Source organism: Triturus cristatus, chromosome 2_2 (assembly GCF_964204655.1).
Source record: "Triturus cristatus chromosome 2_2, aTriCri1.1, whole genome shotgun sequence".
NCBI lineage: Eukaryota > Metazoa > Chordata > Amphibia > Caudata > Salamandridae > Triturus > Triturus cristatus.
This window is the reverse complement of record NC_140582.1, coordinates 334,024,525-334,044,773: the sequence shown is the minus strand read 5'-3', so window position 1 is coordinate 334,044,773 and position 20,249 is coordinate 334,024,525. Positions and strand designations below refer to the sequence as shown.

The 20,249-nt window shown below is 44.3% G+C and overlaps 1 protein-coding gene across 1 annotated transcript in view; it reads right to left on the bottom strand.

Moving 5' to 3' along the window:
• PPA2 (inorganic pyrophosphatase 2) overlaps nucleotides 1-20,249 on the bottom strand; it is a 360,440-nt gene that overhangs the window by 298,928 nt on the left and 41,263 nt on the right. Inside the window, exon 2 of the mRNA XM_085641413.1 lies at nucleotides 1,642-1,706. Coding sequence (XP_085497539.1) covers nucleotides 1,642-1,706 — 65 coding nt within the window. The remainder of the gene's footprint in view (nucleotides 1-1,641; nucleotides 1,707-20,249) is intronic.

The window sequence follows — 20,249 nt, the reverse complement described above, 5'->3', positions numbered from 1 at the left end:
CTCTCAAACAGGATTCATGATATCACAGCAGAAGGCTTTTTCACATGGTAAAATCACCTTAGAACAATCCACAATTCCTAAAATGAGAATGGTACCATCAACAAATGATTTATAATGTAACTAAAGTCTTAAAACCTTCTATTAACTGCAATGCTTTTTAATGAGGTGCTATCATGTATATTGGTCCCAAGATGGCTGCCAACACTTCTTGGATGAAGTGCTGACAGCCAATCAGATCTCACGATGAGATGTGTGGTTAGGCTCCGCCCAGATATATATGTGATTTTACTTTTGATTTTCTCAGGAACTACTGAACGGATTTACACCATATATGCAAAAGGCACATGCCTGACCTGAGGACTACCTCTTTGCCAAATTTCAAGTAATTCTGTTCAGCCTTTCGGGCTGTACCTTCGACTAAAGGTCCTATGGGAAAATGCATGGGGACAACGTGTTTTGGGACCCCCCTTTTTTCTCGGCCCCCGCTTGACGAATCACCCCGAGACTTTCAGGGTAGGAGCTGAGCGGAGTGCCCCATTAGTTTAGAAAATTTCACGAAGATAAGTCAACCGGCGCCAAAGTTATTCAAAATCGAATTTTCAGATTTCCTATGGGAACTCGGTCCTAACTATAACTATCTACTGGCGACCGCCAGTAGATTATATATATATATATATTATATATATACACACGCATACATACATACATACACACACACACACACCCCTCCCCCCGCCCCCCCCAGGCAAGTAGATGACAACACTTTTTTTTACATCTTTAACCTAAAGCAATGACCTCTCTAAACCAGTAGCAGCTGACAGGGAACGAGGGTGGAGGGGCAGGAATGAGGGTGGGGCGGGGCGGACAAAAACAATAATACCACTTACCTCTCGCGTGTCTCCTCTCCACTTCTCCGGCGAGTCCCAGAACCAGGAAATACCCAGGCTCCCCATAGCCAATCACAATGCTGCAACGCAGCGTTGTGATTGGTCTGAGGCCGCGGATCGGCGCTCAGATGTGGACTGGGGTCCTGGGTAAGTTGTCCGCCAGGCTGTGAAATGCAGAGTGCTGGGGAGCATGCAAAGTGTGCATGGCTGTTTAGTCGGCCTGAGACAGCCAGCCAAGTAGTCCTGCGCACTTGGAGTGTGCAAACCACTCCTTCCCCTGAGCCTCCAGCTCCGCCCTACCTTAACCCAGCCTGCGACTTGCAAAAAATAAAATGATAATAACTACATTATTATCATTCTATTTTTCCTGCTCAAAGAGCAGTGGGGCGAGGCTCCTCATGAGCTGGGTTTTGAATACTATGCCTAGACATCCACCAGATAGACCCACATGTTGATTTAAGGCATACGTTACAGCTAAGATTGAACAAGAGAAGAACAAACAGGAATGTAATTACCAAGAAAGAAAGTATTGCATTAAGGAATAACTTTAAAATCAAGTAAAGGGGAATGATCACAAATTTCTAACCAGTGAAAATGCAAATAAAACTACCATAAGGCAATAAAGTTTGTTTAAAAAAATGCAACTCACGCTTGTTGCACAAATACAGGGAATTCATTGTAAGGTATGCCCTCCAAGTACTTTAAACCAATCCTTTGGTTAGCCTTTTAGAATAGAAAACTACAGAATACATACCTCGTTCATTTCTACACAGAGAGGGATGTCATGAAATGGTGAAATATATTTTCCATCCTCCCGTTCTACAAAGAAAATAAAGATATAAGTACCTAATCAGATAGGACAATAATAACCATGCAAATGCACTTTAATCAACTACTGACATAACATTGATAATTATTCTAAATGCAAGAAGAACTGTTGAACAGCAAACATTAAAAACAAAATACACTCTCACGTGGTACTTTCATCCCCTCATTTAATTGCTTTCTTTACACGACATATGAAAAGCAGACAGTTTTGGTAATGAATATTGAATTACAAGTGCCTCAAGAGGCTTGAGTAAGGGAGTTTGTCAGACCATACTTTGCTGCACCATGAAGAACTTCGTTATCATCCTACAGCAACATGCTAATCCCGGAGACGAGATTATCCCCTTTACCATTCTTAAACTGAGACATGTCAATCGAAGCATACGTGACAGCTTTGAAGCATGTGTGTGTGTGTTCTACCGCAAAGGGGAACTGCTAGAGATCACCTGCCGTGGCAATCATAATCCAGAGCTTGGTTCTCCAATGCATAATGCCGATTAATGCTGGTACTGCTAAGCAAGAGGAGCACGTAAAAAAGGAATGCTTTCCACCTCCACAAAGCAGCTGCAATGGTCCCTAGGTGAGAATCTCAAATGCATCTAAAAACAAGTCAATTAAAAAAGCAACGCCGCAGGGGAGCCTGACGCAGAGGGAAATGGCTGCCTGAGTGTGACCTTCATCTCCTCGGCGCCACATCATTTTATATTTATAAAGTTTTATCAAGCGCGAACTTGACACTAGAAGGGTATCAGAGCGCTTTACAGATAGTTCATTTAGTAGAAAATAGATAACCAAGAAACAAACGCTGTCCATTGCAAATCAGGAGTGGGTCAGTGATTTATATACCAGTACTCGGACAGCTTGCACGTCCTGGTTGGAGAACAGCATCAGATCAGTATCCAGAGAATGAGTTTGTGGATTCAGGGCAGAGATTTGTTCATTAAAAGCAGTTTGACTTCTTTTTTTAAATGAATTGATTGAAAGGAGCAGTCTGATTTCAGGGGGCAGGGAGCTCCAGATTCTAGGGGCCAATTCGAAGCAGGCTCGGTTGTAGGTTTTCTTTTTTCGAAATTGTTGAGGTTTCAACAGTAAGGCGCTGGTGCTTCTAGATGATCTGCCACCGCGGGACAGTTCCAGTTTGTCAGCTAGGTACTTCTGTGTATTGAAAAGTAGGACTTTGTGGGTCATGCAAGCAATTTTCATCTGAATCCTTGCCACATAAGGGAGCCAGTTTAGTGCCTTCTGATCTGGAGTGATGTGCCTGTACCTTTTCGATAAAGTGATGAGCATTGCATCAGAGTTGAGGGATGCCCTTAGTGGAGCCAACTGGGATCTCGGCAGACCATATAGGGTAGCACTCCCATAGTCTAATCAGGGGATAACTAGCGCTTTCACCGATGATTTAAGGTCGCCGAAGGGGAGGAAGGGTTTTATTTTTCTTAGAATTTTCATTTGAAAGTTCGCTCCTCTGGTGGCTGAGCTGATGTGTTCTTGCATGTTGAGATTCTTGTCAAGTGTAATTCCTAGCCATCTTGTGGAATCTATAACATGTGGAAGGCAGTTGAAGACTGTTAAGTGTTTCATCCAAGGTTCAATGTCAAGGGATCTTTTTGGTGGTATTGTACATTGGAGAATTTCAGAATTTCGGTTAGAGGCTCCATGAACAGGTTAAAGAGAGTAGGTGATAAGGTGGACCCCTGAGGGAACCCTAAAGTGACAGGATTGGTTAACCTTAATTCTTTGAGTATCATGGTCTCCAAAATTAGCCAAATGCACTGAACACACGGACTACACAGGAAAGTGCTCTGAAGCAGGTGGGGAAGGCAGTATGGGTTCAGACATTGCTCCCTACAGCATGACCGCCTCCGTACCCATAAGGCAGTGAGGCCACAAGTAAAGATCTGGTGAGAGCCCCCCAGCCGGGATGATTACCATATCAATTCTCCATTCGCTAGCCTCTCTACAAGCGATATGAAGTGGGTGATTCTACCATTACAGCTATTTCAGCAGCGATACACACAAGCAGGCAGCAATCAATTAAGGTGACCTCAAACCCGTAACGGTACTTGCGACTGCAAAACTACACCTGTGCTCAGGCAGGGGTTGCACGACCTCAGAAGCAGCACAATTTCAAATCACCCGCTACTGCTCTCGCCTCCACTGCAGTAGCGCGACCTGAAAACAGGTTGATTGCTATCTACAGCATGGCAACTCCCCTTCCCACAACTCAGTGAGGCCGCAACTAAAGAGCCGGCAAAACCGCACTGACTGGGACAAGGACCACATAGTGCCTCCAATCACTAGCCTCCTCAGAAGTACTCAATAACCCATTAAGGTGGGCACAATTAGATCTGTGTACAAACGGGATTTCTACTGCAAATGTGCGACCTGGGAAACGGGCTGTTTGCGATTTAAAGCATGGCCGCCCACCTTCCAGGAGCACGGTGAGGCAGCAACGAGAGTCTTGGGGGTAGAGTACCAACAGGAGACTCATTCCACACCAAACTTCTGATCGCCTGCTTCCCTGCGAACAAAATGCCATAAGTTTCTCTGCTTTTTTTGTCTATGGGGGTTCCCTGGCCAGCGAAGTGCTCTACCGTTTAAGCTGCGGCCTAACTGCATGATTGCTCCTCCTCTGGGTCTTCTCATGTTGGATCCTTAAGTAGCTGTGTTGCAGCGATACACTGGACCCCACTCCACCAGTCCTGGAGGCTTCATCTCCACAATTAGAATTAGCACTGATACGCTACATGGGTGCCCACGTCAGTTACCCTAACCATTGGGGACTCTCTATAACTGAAATGTGGGGAACAATGTCACCACCAAATAACAAGAGAGATGCCGTACGTGCCAAAGGGACAGGGCGTAATATTGTCAAACAAAGAATTAAATTCCCTTTGGCAACTAGAATAGAGGTAATTATTCAGTCATTCATCTCAATTATGCCGCAACCCATTGATTTCAATCATATGCAGAACCAGTAAAAAGTCTATATTTGCAATGCTACAAGACCGTTACTAAGTGGAACGTCACCTATATTTTATTAAAAAACATTAAAAACCAATAGGAAATACTCATGAATTAATATTCTATTCTGTTAATGTTATGAATGTCACCACTACAGCAGAGTGAAGTGACTTGAGGGTTCCCCACCACCGTCTTTGACAAGGATTCTTTTCACATTACAAGACACCATGCCTCTGTGCAGGCGTTCATTTAAACATCTGTGAGAAGTAACCCCCACCTCCCGTCTCAAGTCGGGGACAGAGGGGCTGTACACACACCATCTACGAATTTAAAGGCTCATTTCACTAACCACCAATTGAGCTTTGGTCACCTCCCACTTCATCCTACTTCAAATCAGCTTGTTCCAAGCAGCTTAAGCGTCAAGTTGGGCAAGAAAGAATCAAAAACAGGTACCAAAAGGACAAAGCCAGAGCTTCCGGTTGCGGAATCTCCTATCAAAAACAAAACTGAATTTAAGGAAACAATGGACAGCATTCTTAAAAAGCTTTCCTGTGTCTTACAACCTGTCCAAACAACAAAAGTCAGAAAGGACATCAGGCAGCAAGATGTGGCGGGTATGAGATTGGATAGCAAACAAATAACTGACAAGCTATCTGCAGCACAGTAGTGGTTCAGCAACCTCAAAGACATAGCTCTCTCCGCAACAAAAGGACCGCAGCTCATTACATAAAACGTCAACATCGATGCAACACTATCGCTGAACTTGAGAATAGAAATAGGAGTGGCAACATAAGATTTTTTGGCTTTCCTGAAAACAGCGAAGGGAAATATGGCTCATGCATTGCCATTCTTGAGGACTGGCTTCCTCACAACACTAATAGGTTCTTTGACAAACGCTTTGAACTTGAGAGAGTGCATTGTATCCCTACACAACAAAACAATTGTGCTTCCTCAATGGTCCTGCCTAGACCAATAATCTGCAAACCCCTGCATTACCAACATGTGGAACTAAATCCTAGACTTCATATGTAAGAACAGATGTATTAACTGGGAAGATCATCATCTTGCAGGACTTTTCCGAAACCACTGTCCAAATGAGGAAAGGCTTCCTCTCTCTCAGATCTAAGCTACGGAACATGAACATCCCCTTATCCTTTTCTGGGCCTTTGAGGTTCTGCATCACCTACAAAGGTTCATCACAACTGTTCTACAATCACAGAGACCTGGCTTCCTTTCTAGATAACATTCAATGCAGAGGCATTGTAATGTATTGCCACGTTTTATGATGCATCAAAGTCCTTTCTTTTTACGTCTCGCCTGACCCAGCGCATGCGCTGGTCTGGCGAGACTTATTGAGAGGGCTCCAAAAAGTGCTACCTGGCCAGCCTAGAGCTACAGTGCATGTGCGCGGGCCGCACTTTACCGCAATTACTTTCACTTTCGCGGCCGCACGGCCGCTTTGAGGTTTGATCGCGATCACTTTCACTTTCGCGGCCGCTTGTTCTTACTTTCTACCATTCCTTCCTCCGCTCAAACTTCTTCCTCCTCTTCCTTTCTTGTTTTCTTCTTTCATAAGGTACATCGCTTTTTATCTTTCTCTCTTTTAATGTTATTCCATTCTTCATTTCATCCACTCTGTTCAGTCTTCACTGCTATTAATATTGCAGTTTTTCTTCTGAAAACGCCTCTACATCCTACACGTGGCATCATTATTTCCCTACTGCTTTCTTCTACCTTAGCTGCCACCTTCCTCCGAGCCACTGCCACCTTCTACTCTAAATGTTCCTTTTGTTGTGCTCTTCTCAACCCTGCTACCGCCACCTTCCCTGATCGCCTATGTTCTCGGCCTAGTTACTGCCACTTTCTCCCTTTCACTACCTTCCCGCAGCGATCATCCTACGGCCATGGCCACCACCCTTTCCTATCTCACCTCCTTCTCAGCCACCATAGCTGCTATGACTTCCTCCGGAAGCGCCATTTTCCTCAGCCATTGTCCTGTCCTTTCGCCGCAGCTTCCAGCTTAGCCACCTCTGCTCTTTTCCTTGAGGAGCCCCACGTCACAGCCCCGCCCTGCTGGACAGGATACCTTTCTTTAAAAATCGCAGAGGTGCGTCAGAAAGCGAATTTAATCATTTCGTTTTCAAGCCTGTGTTCTTTTCCTTTTCTGAAACAAAGCTGTGTTTCACCTGCCATTGTTTAAATCTTGGATGAGTCCTGTTGAATGATTCCTGTCTGGGTGAACTTTGTATTTTTTTTAGCAAACATAAATCACTACACCTCTATAGCTCACTCAGTTTATCCTACTATCGCACTCCTTTTATTCCTCCCTCCTCATATTTGTGCATTTCCTTAACATTCTTTCACTCTTGTATATTTTTCTAACATTTGTCTAGATTTTCCATTTTGTCGCTGGCATTCATCACTCTGTTGCATTTTTTCCCCAATACCTTAATATTTTTCCACTCTTTTTAAAAAAAAAATGAACTGCCAGAACGACAGCCCAGATATCCTTAAATTGTGTATGCTAATATGTGTATACAGTGCAGTGGCTTTATTTGCAGCTCAATTCTAGGGAATAAGGGATGCATTACACTGGAACGTCCAGGAAAAGGTGTGATAGCCTAGCACTCCTGGGCCCAAGAGGTGCAGTAGGTGATACTTTTGAACATTAACGGCAAAATATACACTTGGATAGCAGAGCACAGAGTTATAGAAAACACCTGCTATGGGGCAGCAGGGCATGATCCTATGGAGTAACTGGGCAATCGAGTGCATGGCGCCCAGGGCATTCGGCTATGGAATCTTGGGCTGCACTGAGGTGTTTGGTTTCCAGAGGCGGTGGTTCATAAAGCGGGTAATGGTACTTCTGACTAGATAGTGCTGATGAGTGCCGTACCATGAACGTGCCAAGGGCTTTACTAACAATCCCTAAGAACTTTCGCAAACCTAAAAATTCCACATTCTTTGGTCTTCCAAGCACATACATACATGTGATTGTGTTCTAAGCATGCTCTAGGTCACAAATCTGGACACCGTTGGAGCTCAGATGCTTGGTGGGGGAACACTGATTTGGAAATGTAAGCTATTCGGTGACTCTATTGTGCGTTATGTAGGATCTTAGGTTGCAGTGGTATATAATGCAGTGTAATGGCAGGCCACAGGCGAATACTATAGTCTGGGAGGGATATTCTTAGGCGATACTGTAAGGAGGAAGACAAAATATGTAAGGTTACCTTGGGAAAAACTGAGTTACATACCTTGCAGGTGGCATTTAATTTCTGGAATAGTACAGTGCAGCAGGTGTGCTACCACTCAAGGAGTGTTTTTCAGGGTACTGCTTCAGTCTTCTTGGAAAAGTTGATGAAGGATCTTGTGTAGCTTCCTTGACTGCGTTGTTTTACATTTCTAGTTTACAGTTATAAATATGATCACAGCGATGGCAGTGTGTCTTACCCTCTCTGCTTCATCTTCTCCAGCCCCATGGGTAAGTGACCGTCTTGTTGTGTTTCACTCTTGCACTGTATTTCTATGGCTGTGTTACTGAGAGATATGTGGGCGTTTAGGATGCTTCAGCATGGATAAAAAAAAGACAGCAGTTGAACAAAAAAAAATCAGATTTTTAGTGTTGAAAAACGTACTAGCTCTAGTATCATTGAAGGGCACAGGCCATGAGACATTTTCAGAACGTTATGTGACTTTATTCAAAATGGCGTTGAGTTTGAAAACAGTCCTGAAGACTTGGGCCCTTTTCAAGTATTTCTTGTCCTTATAAGGTATTAAAAACCAGAAGCCATGTGTTGAGGAATCTCAAAGCTCAGTGATGGCCCAGGAAAATTTCTTGCCTGGGGTAGCCCAGCTTCTTGGTTCTCTGATGTTCAGTGTTCTGCTGCATTTTTCTGGCGCTCTGGAGTTCTCTGGGTATTTTCAGTGGTCCTCTTGAGTTCTACAAGTCTCCGACGCCTATAGTAATTCGGAGGGCAGCAAATCAATGATTTTTTAAATTGCCTCTTAGAAGCTTGTTAACACCCGTCCATGCTGTAGAGTTGTAACATTTATTTTAATATACAAAATGTTTTCACACTCTTGTATCACAGTTTCTAGTGTTATCAAGATGTGTCTGCTTCTCTCAGTATTGTAGTCCTGTTCACCTCGTTGTCCCTACCACTTCATATACCATCACCTTCATAAGCTCTGAGCAAATTCTCCTTTTCCTGTAAAAATGTTCCATGATCTTCTACTTTTCGACTAAAGTGCATACTATTGAGCTGTAGTTTTGCTGCTTACAAAGCATCTTGTTTCAAAGATGCCAGTTTGCAAGTTTCTCTTTTCTTTTTAGGACATGATCATGGTTACTCCCAAATTTTCTCCTGTGCTTGCTTTTCTTCTTCCATCTGGGTTCTCCATTCACAGAGCTCAGAATCTTAATAAGAGTACATCTTGGCATTATTTTCTGCTAAGGATACCTTAGGCTTGTGAAATCATGGTTGAAGAGAAGCGCTGCCCCTGTGTACGGTGGAGTTAAGGATCCTGTAGTATCCCCTACAGCCCTAATCTTCTCCCTCTAGTCAAAGTCCACCACTGCTCCCTTTTTGATGCAGGCTATTATTCCTTCTTATGATCCCCTGTTAAAGTTCGCAAAAGTGAACTGAAGTGGCTCTGGAAAGAAGGTGGTGTGGAAGTTGGAGCACCGAAAGGTTGTGCGAGTGGCCTGATAAAAACTTCATCCAAGCTCTGAAGACAAAAATTCAAAGGCACAGAATGCTACTGTGTTTGGTTACCCTCACACCTTAATTGTTGTTGTACATGTTTTGGAACACTTCTAGTAAATACCGGAAAGTCTCTAGTTAATGGTTCGAATTTACCACCTTCCACAACGCAACTGCATGTGGCACCTGCACGTCACCTACGCGGAGAAAATCCACCCGAGCCCTCGTAGTTGAAAAAATACCATTAGGTCACAGAAAGCTCGCTGTGGACTCAACAGAAAATCTAAACTCCACCCATTCTCTCAGTTCCCTCCTCTGCCCCATTGTCCTCTGTCTGTATATCCACAGGCGGTGCACTATGAATTCAGCTCTGAACTGCACAAACATTGCCATGAAAGCATTCCCTGAATTTAACTATCATGCTGCTCCCATTACTAATTGTATTTGAAGCGACCACAATGTTGTGCCACACACAGTTATGTTATCTTATGAAATATATCCTACTATTGTGGTTCACATCAACCTTCCCCCTACCCCCATCCCGTTTGTGTCCATCCTGAATCCATTATTGGATATTCAGAGAAATTGTTGATTTCCATTTTGTTTACTATTGCTGATTTTGTTTGGATAGAAGCTACATTAGATATTCTCTATCCCTCTCCATGTCTTAAAAATACGGGTGGCTGTGAAGGGCAAACCCATAGTTGTCTTGGCAGCAATTGAGCCCCCACCCCTCCCAACACAGATATGAAAGTGTTATCCACAGAAACTTTGCACCAAAAGAGCCAACAACAGAACTTCCCAGTAACTTTATACCTCGGATCTCCTCTTCCGTTCACCTTTTCCTTTAAAATATCCACAACCCCTTAAACAAGCATATTTAAAGCCAATTGGCCTCAGCCATGAAAGCTGTTGGCTTTGCATGCATACAAGCAGGTTGCCAATTCGGAATGCTCAGATACCCAATTTAAGATAGTGAATGCCAAAAATATGTAAAAAAAAAAGTTCAAAAATCAAATGATGTTAAAAAAAGGAGAGAAAGTTGAGGAAATAGTCCTTCCAATGAACTACAAACTAAAGAGGGCTGAAGTCAACTGTGTAAGGCTACATAATCCAATCAAACTCATGCGAAACCGAAATGCTCCTGGAAAGGACCCTGTGGGCAAACACAAGAATAGGGAGGAAAGCCATCAAATCTGAAGCAGGGAAGGGGAGCAGACAAAAAAGCTATCCAATCATGATCAAAGGACTGATCCAAAGCCCATACCTAAATAAGGTCGATTGGAAACAATAGGTCTTGCCATCAGACAGCTAAAGCTGCCTGTAACTGAGACTTAAAAAGGAAACCAGATTATTTGTCTTTCAATCTTTATTATATTTGATGTAGATTGCCATCCACTGTCACTGAAGTACAGAGTTGTTTCCTTGTTTGTAACAAGTTCCTAAATGGCTTAACATCGTAAATCATTTTTGCTGCGGACCACCTGTTACTAAGACATGTGCTGGAGAGTGTTTACTAAATGTCTGTACGTTTGTTTCCCTTACCAAGAGTTGATCCATGAAATTGCAATGTGATTATAATAGATAAGCGACCAGTGACCATCCTGATATTATGAACCATCGAGGCCTGCTTAAGCAAATAATTTGATTGACAAAAATAATTGCATTGGCCAGAAAAACATCAAATGGGGAATCTGTTCATGCAAGGTATTCTGTTTATTTTAGCATTTACTAAAAAAAGGAGGCACTCCAGGGTAAGAAAAGGCTCATCAGCTTTTAAGTGCAGACTTAGGAATGCTTTAATTCATAAATACAATTTCTATAAAAAGATCAGCCTGTCTAAAGTTGTGAGTTGTTGTCTGAAATTATGCTCATGGCACTAACGAATGCCAATGCATGCAAAACCTTTTCAGCATTTGCTCCACCATACATAAATACCATGCTCTTTTATTCTCATTTCCTAATTTAAGGGTACACCGGTTTTGCACACACCACTATTTTTTTTCCTCACTGTCTCATATGTATACCTCAGTGTGTCCTCCTCCCTGGTTCTGCAGCTGGTTTATACCTGTGTTCTGACAAACACGTCTTAGAGAGGCATACATCAACCCCTGTCCCCCTTGCCTCTTGCCACACTTCTGTTTCATTCAAACCCCATTTCATTTATTAATAAAACACATGCTCACACCATTAGACCCACTATAAATTGCTCCCACATTATTTGAGTTTACCTCATAGGCCACATTCACAGAACCCCCTCCCCAACCGTTTCCACCTTCAGAATAAATAAACTTTGAATTTCTTTCCTCTCTAGGCTGCAAGCCAGAGCAGCAGATGATGTACGCTGGCAGCAAGAACCAGCTGGTGCAGTCAGCAGAGTTAACAAAGGTACATCCAGGGTCATGTCATCAGTTTCCAAGATTCTCCACAGCCTCTAACCACTACATTCACTTGGGGCCATCCTGTCTGGCTTTTGTTTAAGTTACTGTCCTCGCTCTCATTGTTTCTCCGTATTTCTCTCCTGTTTTCTTTTTCTACTACGCTTTCTGCTCCCCCTCTCTTTTGCCATATTTTACTTTCCCTCTATTTGGCTAAATTCACTATGCTAATACAACTGAGGTTGTAGTGTTCCTGTTGAGTTGCTGGAGTAAATTAAAGTGGCCCTATATATGTGACTTTTATCCTTTGGTATCGAGCCCTGTTTGATATGACGATAAATCTTGTAACTTAATAGTGAGAGAGGATTGCCAAATATCAACTCTTTGTCGGAGCTAGAATTAGAAGTGAGTTTTTCACTTCTATATTTTTGGTCTAGTTTGATCTCTTTTTAGAAGCCAAAGGTATCTGCAAGGTCCCAATCTCTTTAGAATGGGCGCTTCTACTGCACCAATTCAGGCAATCCCAGACCCCTGAGGTCCCGGGCACGGACCTACATACCCCCGACACCATACAGCCTCACACTGCACAGGCTCCCGAGGCAGGGGATCCCCCTCCACGACTTCCCGCGCCACTCCTAGACCCACCGGGTCCGTCCTCGCCCGTCTGCCACACTCCACGGCCCCCCACGTCGGCCCGCGCACCCGCTTCCTCCCAGGTGAATAGTAGCTGCACTAGCGAGTAGGCAATAACGGACCCACAGTACACGCCTGGCCTAAACACTAAAAACCCCATGGCACATCACAGTTTAGTTTTTCCCCCAGTTTTTTTTACTGGCAAAGACCTGCTACAACACAGACCGCATCCACACTGAATAAGACGTAAAACGTACTCTATGTATTGATGATGGTCTACTCTGCTACTTATGTATCACAGTCCTCTTTACGAAACATGATGTTTGTACGCTTAAATTACCAAATGCCAATATAAAGAATTATTAAAAATAGTTTGATCTCTTTTTTTGGCTAGATGGAACCGATGGACGTTTTACCCCGGGCGTTGCTAGAGATGTGAAATTTGACTTCCAAGAATAGCGACACATGCCCTTCTCCTGTAACCTTTTCGATCTTCCTGGACTGGGCCTTCCCCATGAGCGGCCTTAAGGAAGCCTCTCGTTTTTCCCCAGAACTTAACCACGAAATGCCCGGATTTATTACCACGAGAGAGCACTTTCTTCTCTGTTGCCCCCAAATCCCAAAGAATGCTGCGCATACTTACAGGGAATCCTATCTGAAGTTGCTGCTTTTCTGTTGACTGCATGCATCGTCATGACCTGACCCGAATGCCCCTGGGCTTCATATATCTATTTATTGAGCTTGGGATATTCCCTGTTTAGCACTTCTGGTCTCCTGTGCCATCAAAACCATCTTCATTGGAAGTTGAAGTGACCAAGTCTTCAATTACTGCATTAACCTATCAACCTGATGACATTTGAAAAGTGCTGTTTAATTTGGGGCACAAAAATTCCAAAAAGGTCCTTCTGCAGCCAGTGAATGAAACGTGATGTTTTTGGCTCCAACTTTGTTTTTCCTTTCCCTTCATGTTCACAATTGACCTATCTTAACAAATAATAGTATGATTCCAGTGCGCACAGGTGGCAAAACCCATCACTCAGCACTAGGCAATTCGGTGGTTTGTAGATCTGCTAATTAATTTCATATGTCCCTATACTAATTCACCACTAATCCTTTGTGGGTTCCGGAGCAGCGTGCTACTCGCCAAAAAACGCTTCCACGCCTCGCCAGGGGTAGTAAGCGCTATATAAATGCAATTACTTTACTATTGGTCATTTATGCAACGTTGTTCTCTAATTGAATTGTGCTTGGAATCAACTTAGGAAGGATGCAAGACCAAGTCGACCATCCCTAGATTAAACAAGCATTGGCATAGCCAATAGGTCTCGCTTTTGGGACCTTCTAAGTATTTAGTTATGCAACACAATATCCTTGGTGCAACAACATCAACTGTTGCGTGGCTAAACACTTATAAGGTCTCAAAGGCGAGACCTATTGGCTATGCCAATGCTTGTTTGACAGGCAGTTACTTACACCCTTTGATGATCTGTATGTCTTGTACAAAACGCAGTTTGACTTTGCCAGCAAACATTACCTGATAATGTTCTTTTCCTCCCGTATCTCCTTGTCACAACAAGCTTAGCCATTTTAGATATGTTAAAGTTTGTATCACATCCTCACAGCTCATGACTGTGGTCAGTATCACGTTTCCTTAATAATAAGCCCAATATTACACCTATTTGTCCTGGAAGTAATGTTGCTCTAACAGCTGTGATTGCGGCCTGTTTTCCTTTACTTGACAGCATCCAAGTGGTGGAGAGGTAAATTCCCTTTATTATACCAAAGATATTGCAATGCCTCACTTATTTTCCTTTTTGATGGGTACCCTTCCGACTGCTACTAGCCTGTTCTGTCCTTCAGCTGCCTAGGCTATAGGACCAAGATATTTGACATTGTCACAACTTTTTTTGCATCAATGTTCCACTGTTGTCCTCCTACTCTCGCCACAACAAAATTTCCTATGTGAAGGATGTGCACGTTGACATTCTCTATATTGTTTCAATTCACGTTAGCTGTTAATTATTGGACATTGCTAACGGTTAGGCAGTCAGTCCACTTACCTGCGCTGAAACTTGTTCCTCACTGAATGTGCTCAGTATGGTAGAGCTGTTTGCTCTCTGTTGTTGCTCTAATTCAACCTACCCTGCGATATACATCAGCAACGACGCGCAGGGCTGGACATGGCCAACTACCTGACCTCTAATGTCTTTCAGTAGTGCTACAGGTTATTAGAGAACCATGACCTCAGAGTTAGATATTTATTACAGCTTGTGTTGCCCTGCTCATAAAGCATCACTACTCAGTGTGCCGTTCAATGCTGCGCAGGGCAGATGAACAATGCAATAAAGTTAGGTAGGCACCTCAAAACTCGTTTACCCTTCCAAAGGGTCTGTTCAGATAGGAGTTGGCAGGCGTGGCACACTTAGTTCCCCCACGGTGATTAGGCTCCAATCCTCAGGAGGGGTTGTGCTTCATGTGCAGCATAAACAATTCTCTTTTTTTATTTTAAACATCTGTTTATTGAATGTTACGTTATATTCATGACACACAGTTTACACAGTTGCCATCATATTTTGCGCAGTGTGCATTGTTCTTACATTATAAGACTTAGGCACCTAGTATAGAACAATGAGCAGTCAATTCCATCAAGGGGATACGCAAGTGAAAACATCTGTGCATGCTACCAGTTACATCCTGTTGCTGCGGGTGATCTGTGCACTACATATGATATATTTCTGTAAGGAGGACATTTGTGCATATTCCAATAAACAGCAAAACTCCGTAAAAGGAACAACAAAAAACTAAGCACAAGATCGATAGGCCCTATCCAAATACTGACTTACCCCACTTCGTCTCTGTTTCCCTCCTTTACTTTGTGTCCACAATTTCCGCTCTAACTCATTTGTTTGCAAGCATTTGAGAGAACGAACAGGCACACCCATTAGAAGTAGATAGTCCAATGCAACCATAATTGCTTTACATATGACAGTCAGCAAATCGTATATAGTTACTGTAATACAGGGGAAGGAGCATGCCAACATTGACATACGTCTACATGAGAGAGGACGCATTATCGCATCCATGCTGAGGACGGGTAGGTGAAGAGTGCATTTCCACTGTCATCATTGGTGAAGCAGGCAGTCACTCTACGCAGTTTCTAGAAGAAGGGATAGTAAGGGATGGGCAAATAAAAGGGAGTGCCTGGGAGGGCTTGGCTCGTTTTAAGTGTTGACTGGTCCCCACCTGTGGTGCAAACAGGTATGGCAGGTGTGCTATCAATTCCGAGTGCCAGGGAGGGTGCATCGGGGTTAGGACATCTGCGACTTCCTACCCGCCAACCCCAGTTACACCAGAGCAGGCTAAGCACTGGCAGTATCTAAGCTCTCCTGGGAGGCAGGGACAGACGTGTACAGCACCTGGTTGTGCACCCTGAAAGTCATGCAGAATAGCAGTCCAGCTTGCTGCTATAGGATTCTTGCGAAGGCCTAGGGTGTCCTCAGTGCTCAGTGCACAATGCCACACTTTCTGTCCTAGCCCACACCAGCAGAGACTGTCTCCAGGCTATTAAGGTGGGGGAGTCGGAGGACTTCCATCTCCTTAGGATCAAGCGTTTGGCTGCCAACATACCCAGGTCAAGGATGCACGGGAAGACCATCAGTTGTTTGCCTCTTTGGTAGAGGTGTAGTATGTACTCCTCCCAGGTGTGCGTTAGGGTGTGGCCAGTGCAGGCGGTTAAAGCCGCGCTGACCGAGCACCAGTAAGTGTGTAAAGATGGGCAAGCCCACAGCATGTGTAGGAGATCAGCATCGAGAACCTGGCACCTAGGGCAGGCTGAATCTGCCTGGTGGAAAAATCTGTTTATTTTGGTAGGGGTGAGGTATGCTCTTTGGAGTATATAATGCTGGACGAGGCGGAAGCAAGCGTTGCGAGGGATATAGGTGGGACTACTCAGTACTTCAGTCCACTCCTTGTTTGTGAAAGGGTGGCCCCTATCCGCCTCCAAGTGTTGCCTCAGTGGTGTTAGCTTCACTTGTGTGTGCTGGTGCAGTGAACGATTTAGTAAGATGCCCACCACTCCCCATGACGTGCAGGTACTGGATGGTCAAGTGTGTGGCATGTTCTGTAGTCATGTCCCTCCATTTATCCCCAGGGCTACAAGCAGAGTGATCCAGTAGAAACTGGCCGGCGAGCAAGTGATTTAATTCTGTTAGTGTGTCATAGGGAAGTAGGGTACCGTCCTGATAGAAGTCTCTAATTGTTGAACACCAGCTTCTAGCCAGTTCGATAGTTCCGCAGTTGAAGTGACAATGCATCGTGGCCTCCCCTGCAGTGGCAATGCTGGTGCATAGGGCAACATCGATCGCGTAATGTATACATTAACAAACGTACGAAAGAGAGAGGGCAAAATGTATTGGGGTAGGTTTTTAAAATAATACAGCAGCCTGGGAATTGCCAACATTTTCAGTAGGGCTATCCTGCCCGTGAACGACAGCTAGAGCATGCGTCAAAAGGACATCTGAGAACGGGGAGCTGAGATCGTCCCTCCCAGGTCACCATCTAGGAGGTCCTCTTGTCGATGGCATATTCTCACTCCCAGATAACGGAAGGTGTCAGGTTGGTATTGGATGCGACCTCAGTTGAGAGTGGGCGCCAGGCGTAAAGGGATAGAGACAGGACTCTCGGAGCGTCCAAAGGATTTAAAATCGGGGTATAATACAATAGTGACACCGTTTTAACGTTAGAGTATTTTTTTTTTTTTTGTCCTCATTTGCCTTACCCTCAATATTGGGAGAGCCAACCACCCTACACCACACATAAGCACCGTATGTTATGATGGTAGCCTATTTAACCCAACACAAAAGGGACTTTGCCAACTCCATCTAGGTATTTTTCAACCTGGAGGACCATACGTAAACCTAGACAAGAACCCGGTCCAGGGAGTATTCGAAGGCATAATCATAGGACCCGGGGGGGAAAAAAAAAAAAAAACCCGGATTCTATCGCCAATTGATCAGCAGATTCCAAAAAGCCAAATTGTGTTTGCTACATGATCTATTTAGGTCAGCTTTAGATGTTTCATATAAAGACGAAAGCCACCCAGAGTGTAATGGGGCTGTTTTCTCTGTCCAATGAATACAGATTTGCCTTCTAGCCAACAAAATTGCATAGAAGAGAAAGGACCTCGCTTTACCAATGATGTTATCCTCCAACCCAAAGATGACAAGTGGTAGAGTTATTGACAAGGATACATTTAGGATGGAGTTCAAGGTATTCTTCACTTCTTCCCAGAAACCAGCGATAACTGGGCATTCCAAAAACATATGAACGTCACAAGCTTCGATGCAGTTACATTTGTTGCACTTTTTGTCTGAGAGAAATTTGGAGAGTTTCAGCAGAGTTATATATGCACGATGTGCTGAGAATAGATGATTTCGTTTTAGCCATGATGGTTTCACAATTCTGTGGAGTAGGCCAAAGGAGTTTAGCCAAAGATCTTCGCACTGAAGGCCGGTCACCCCCCCCCCCCCATAGCTGGTCTGGAAGGAGAAACTCCCCGTCACTTTCCTCCAACAGCTGCCAATACCATATGGCTACTTCTTTCTCACCCCCTGGACGATCTACTAACCATTGTTCCAGAGTGCTAGCCCTCCCTAAGTGGGGATCTCTACGTTTTTGGGATCTAGCCCAACTTTCCATTTGGATAAATTTGAATCTGGAGAGCCCTGACCCAACATGGTCATATAGTTAATTCCAGGCTATTAATGCCCCATCCTTGAATAGCTGACCCCATCTAATGATACCAGCTTGTTGTATAATAGATGACAAACTGTCATTCAGGCATGGAGGAAGACCCGGCGAGTCCCAGATTGGAGAGAAATTAGAATAGTAGGACAGCCCCAGTCTCTTCCTAATGCTGGACCAAGTTTTGGTCCATGACTGCAAAATCTTTAACTTAATTTTTTTGAAAAATTTCTGACTCCCGAATTTGAACATAAATCCGTCTGCTGCTAGTTCCGCCCCCATTAACATTGCTTTATATATTGACCCTGGATGAAGAATAGATGGCATTTTTAAAAGCATCCTGGAGTGCGACAACAAGAATGCCCATGCGTAATACAATAAATCCGGCAAGGCGAGCAACGTTAGAGTATTATTTACTGCGCATTTGGCACAATGCACTGAGTAACTTACGATGTGTAAAATAAGATATCTAGAGTTTGGCACCTCTTATTGTTTTAAGCGGTACGGAGTGGTGACTGGAATCTATGTGAAGGATGGAGAGGAGAGTGTTGGATACAACGATAAATTGGATTTAGTGTAATTTTCTTGGTCTATGTATATAATTTACTCAGGGTTCAGCTATTTATTTACTTAAAAGCAAACATAGAATATTCAGGTCAAGGTACACTAAGGCAATGTAGTTTTCTAATTTCTACTTACAGGATGTTCCTCTTACCGTAAATGGAATTTGGATCGTTATGACAAATTTGGAGACCTAGCATTCTAGATAAAAAAAAATTTGTGTTGTAAGTGAACAAGAGTGTTTGACAGCAGTGACTCGTCTCCCTCCCGCCTCTTGCTCCGCCCTCTCTGAAACCGCAGTTGGGGGGCGCGGGACGCCGCTTCGCCCTGGAAGGGTTTCCCGGTAGCAGACCCGTGCGGCCGCTCAAGGGGAGGAGGGCAGGCCAGCAGCCGCCGCTCCCGAACAGCCTGTGAGGACAGCCTTGCTGCGTGTACCGTACTAAGAAGACACCGACCACCGACTGGCTCCTTGGGCTGAGGACAGTTTAAGGTTAAAAATATTTTTATTTTACTTTCGCTATGGCCCGGGTTTCATTAGTCTCCAGTTGAAGCGTGACAGTTTCTGTTTTGAGGTACACGCCAGTCTCGTTTTTCCATAAAGAGTGCCCCAACCGGTCCTCCACTTAAAACAAGTGACTCAGAAAACACATTCCCTTCTCCGAGAGACCCTGCTCTGAATTAACAAACTTTGATAACGGCGATATATCATTCAGTCATTGTCTGCGGGAGCCATTATTACTTTGCTAAGAATTTAGCTGGACGCCGGGTAATCGGATAATTGATTCCGGACTTAATGAGGCTCATCACAACGGCGCTCTCCGAAATAATATTTTAAAGGCAGTTTGAGGCGCTCACTCTGTGGGCTTGGACTCTCAAGGAGATAGATAATAGCTGTACCTTTGATTGCTAATTCAGTCGAGGCATTGAGGCATTGGGGCTGTGGAGGCATCGTGTGGAGCATCGTGTGGGGCGGCCAGAGACCTGCAACCCGTGGACATCGCAGCTCCTCTTCTAGCACTTTCCTGATCACTGTCCCGGTGCATTCTGGGACTTGTAGTTTTGTATTTCCCCACAGAGGTACATTGGACTCCCCTGCCTGCCTTGTCAAGTGAGTTTCACCATCAGGACGAGGACGAGGAGGAGCCCCGCGCAGGCAGCGGTCGTGTAATCTGAGCGCTGCAGAGCAGAGTGAAGCGGAGTGGTGATTCCTGGATCTGTGGGAGGAAGCCTAGACCCATTTTCTGCCTTGTGTCCCTTTCCTGTATATCGGGCACTAAGCGTATTATTAAGTGTTTGGGATTTTAAGCTGTGAGCTTCAGTAGCCTAATACTGTCATACTTGTGTATAACTGGGAGTTGTATACTATGGCTAAAAGAAAGTCACTCACAGGGAAGAGCGTGGTGGGCACTTTAGATGCCTTTCTGACCCGGGCAGAGTCCGCCCTAATGCATGAGATAGCCCTAACAGAACGTAGGCTGTCTCTGGAACCCACTGGAGTAGGGCCGCTTTTACATGTACACGCCCAGGAAGCCAATACATCCGTCACA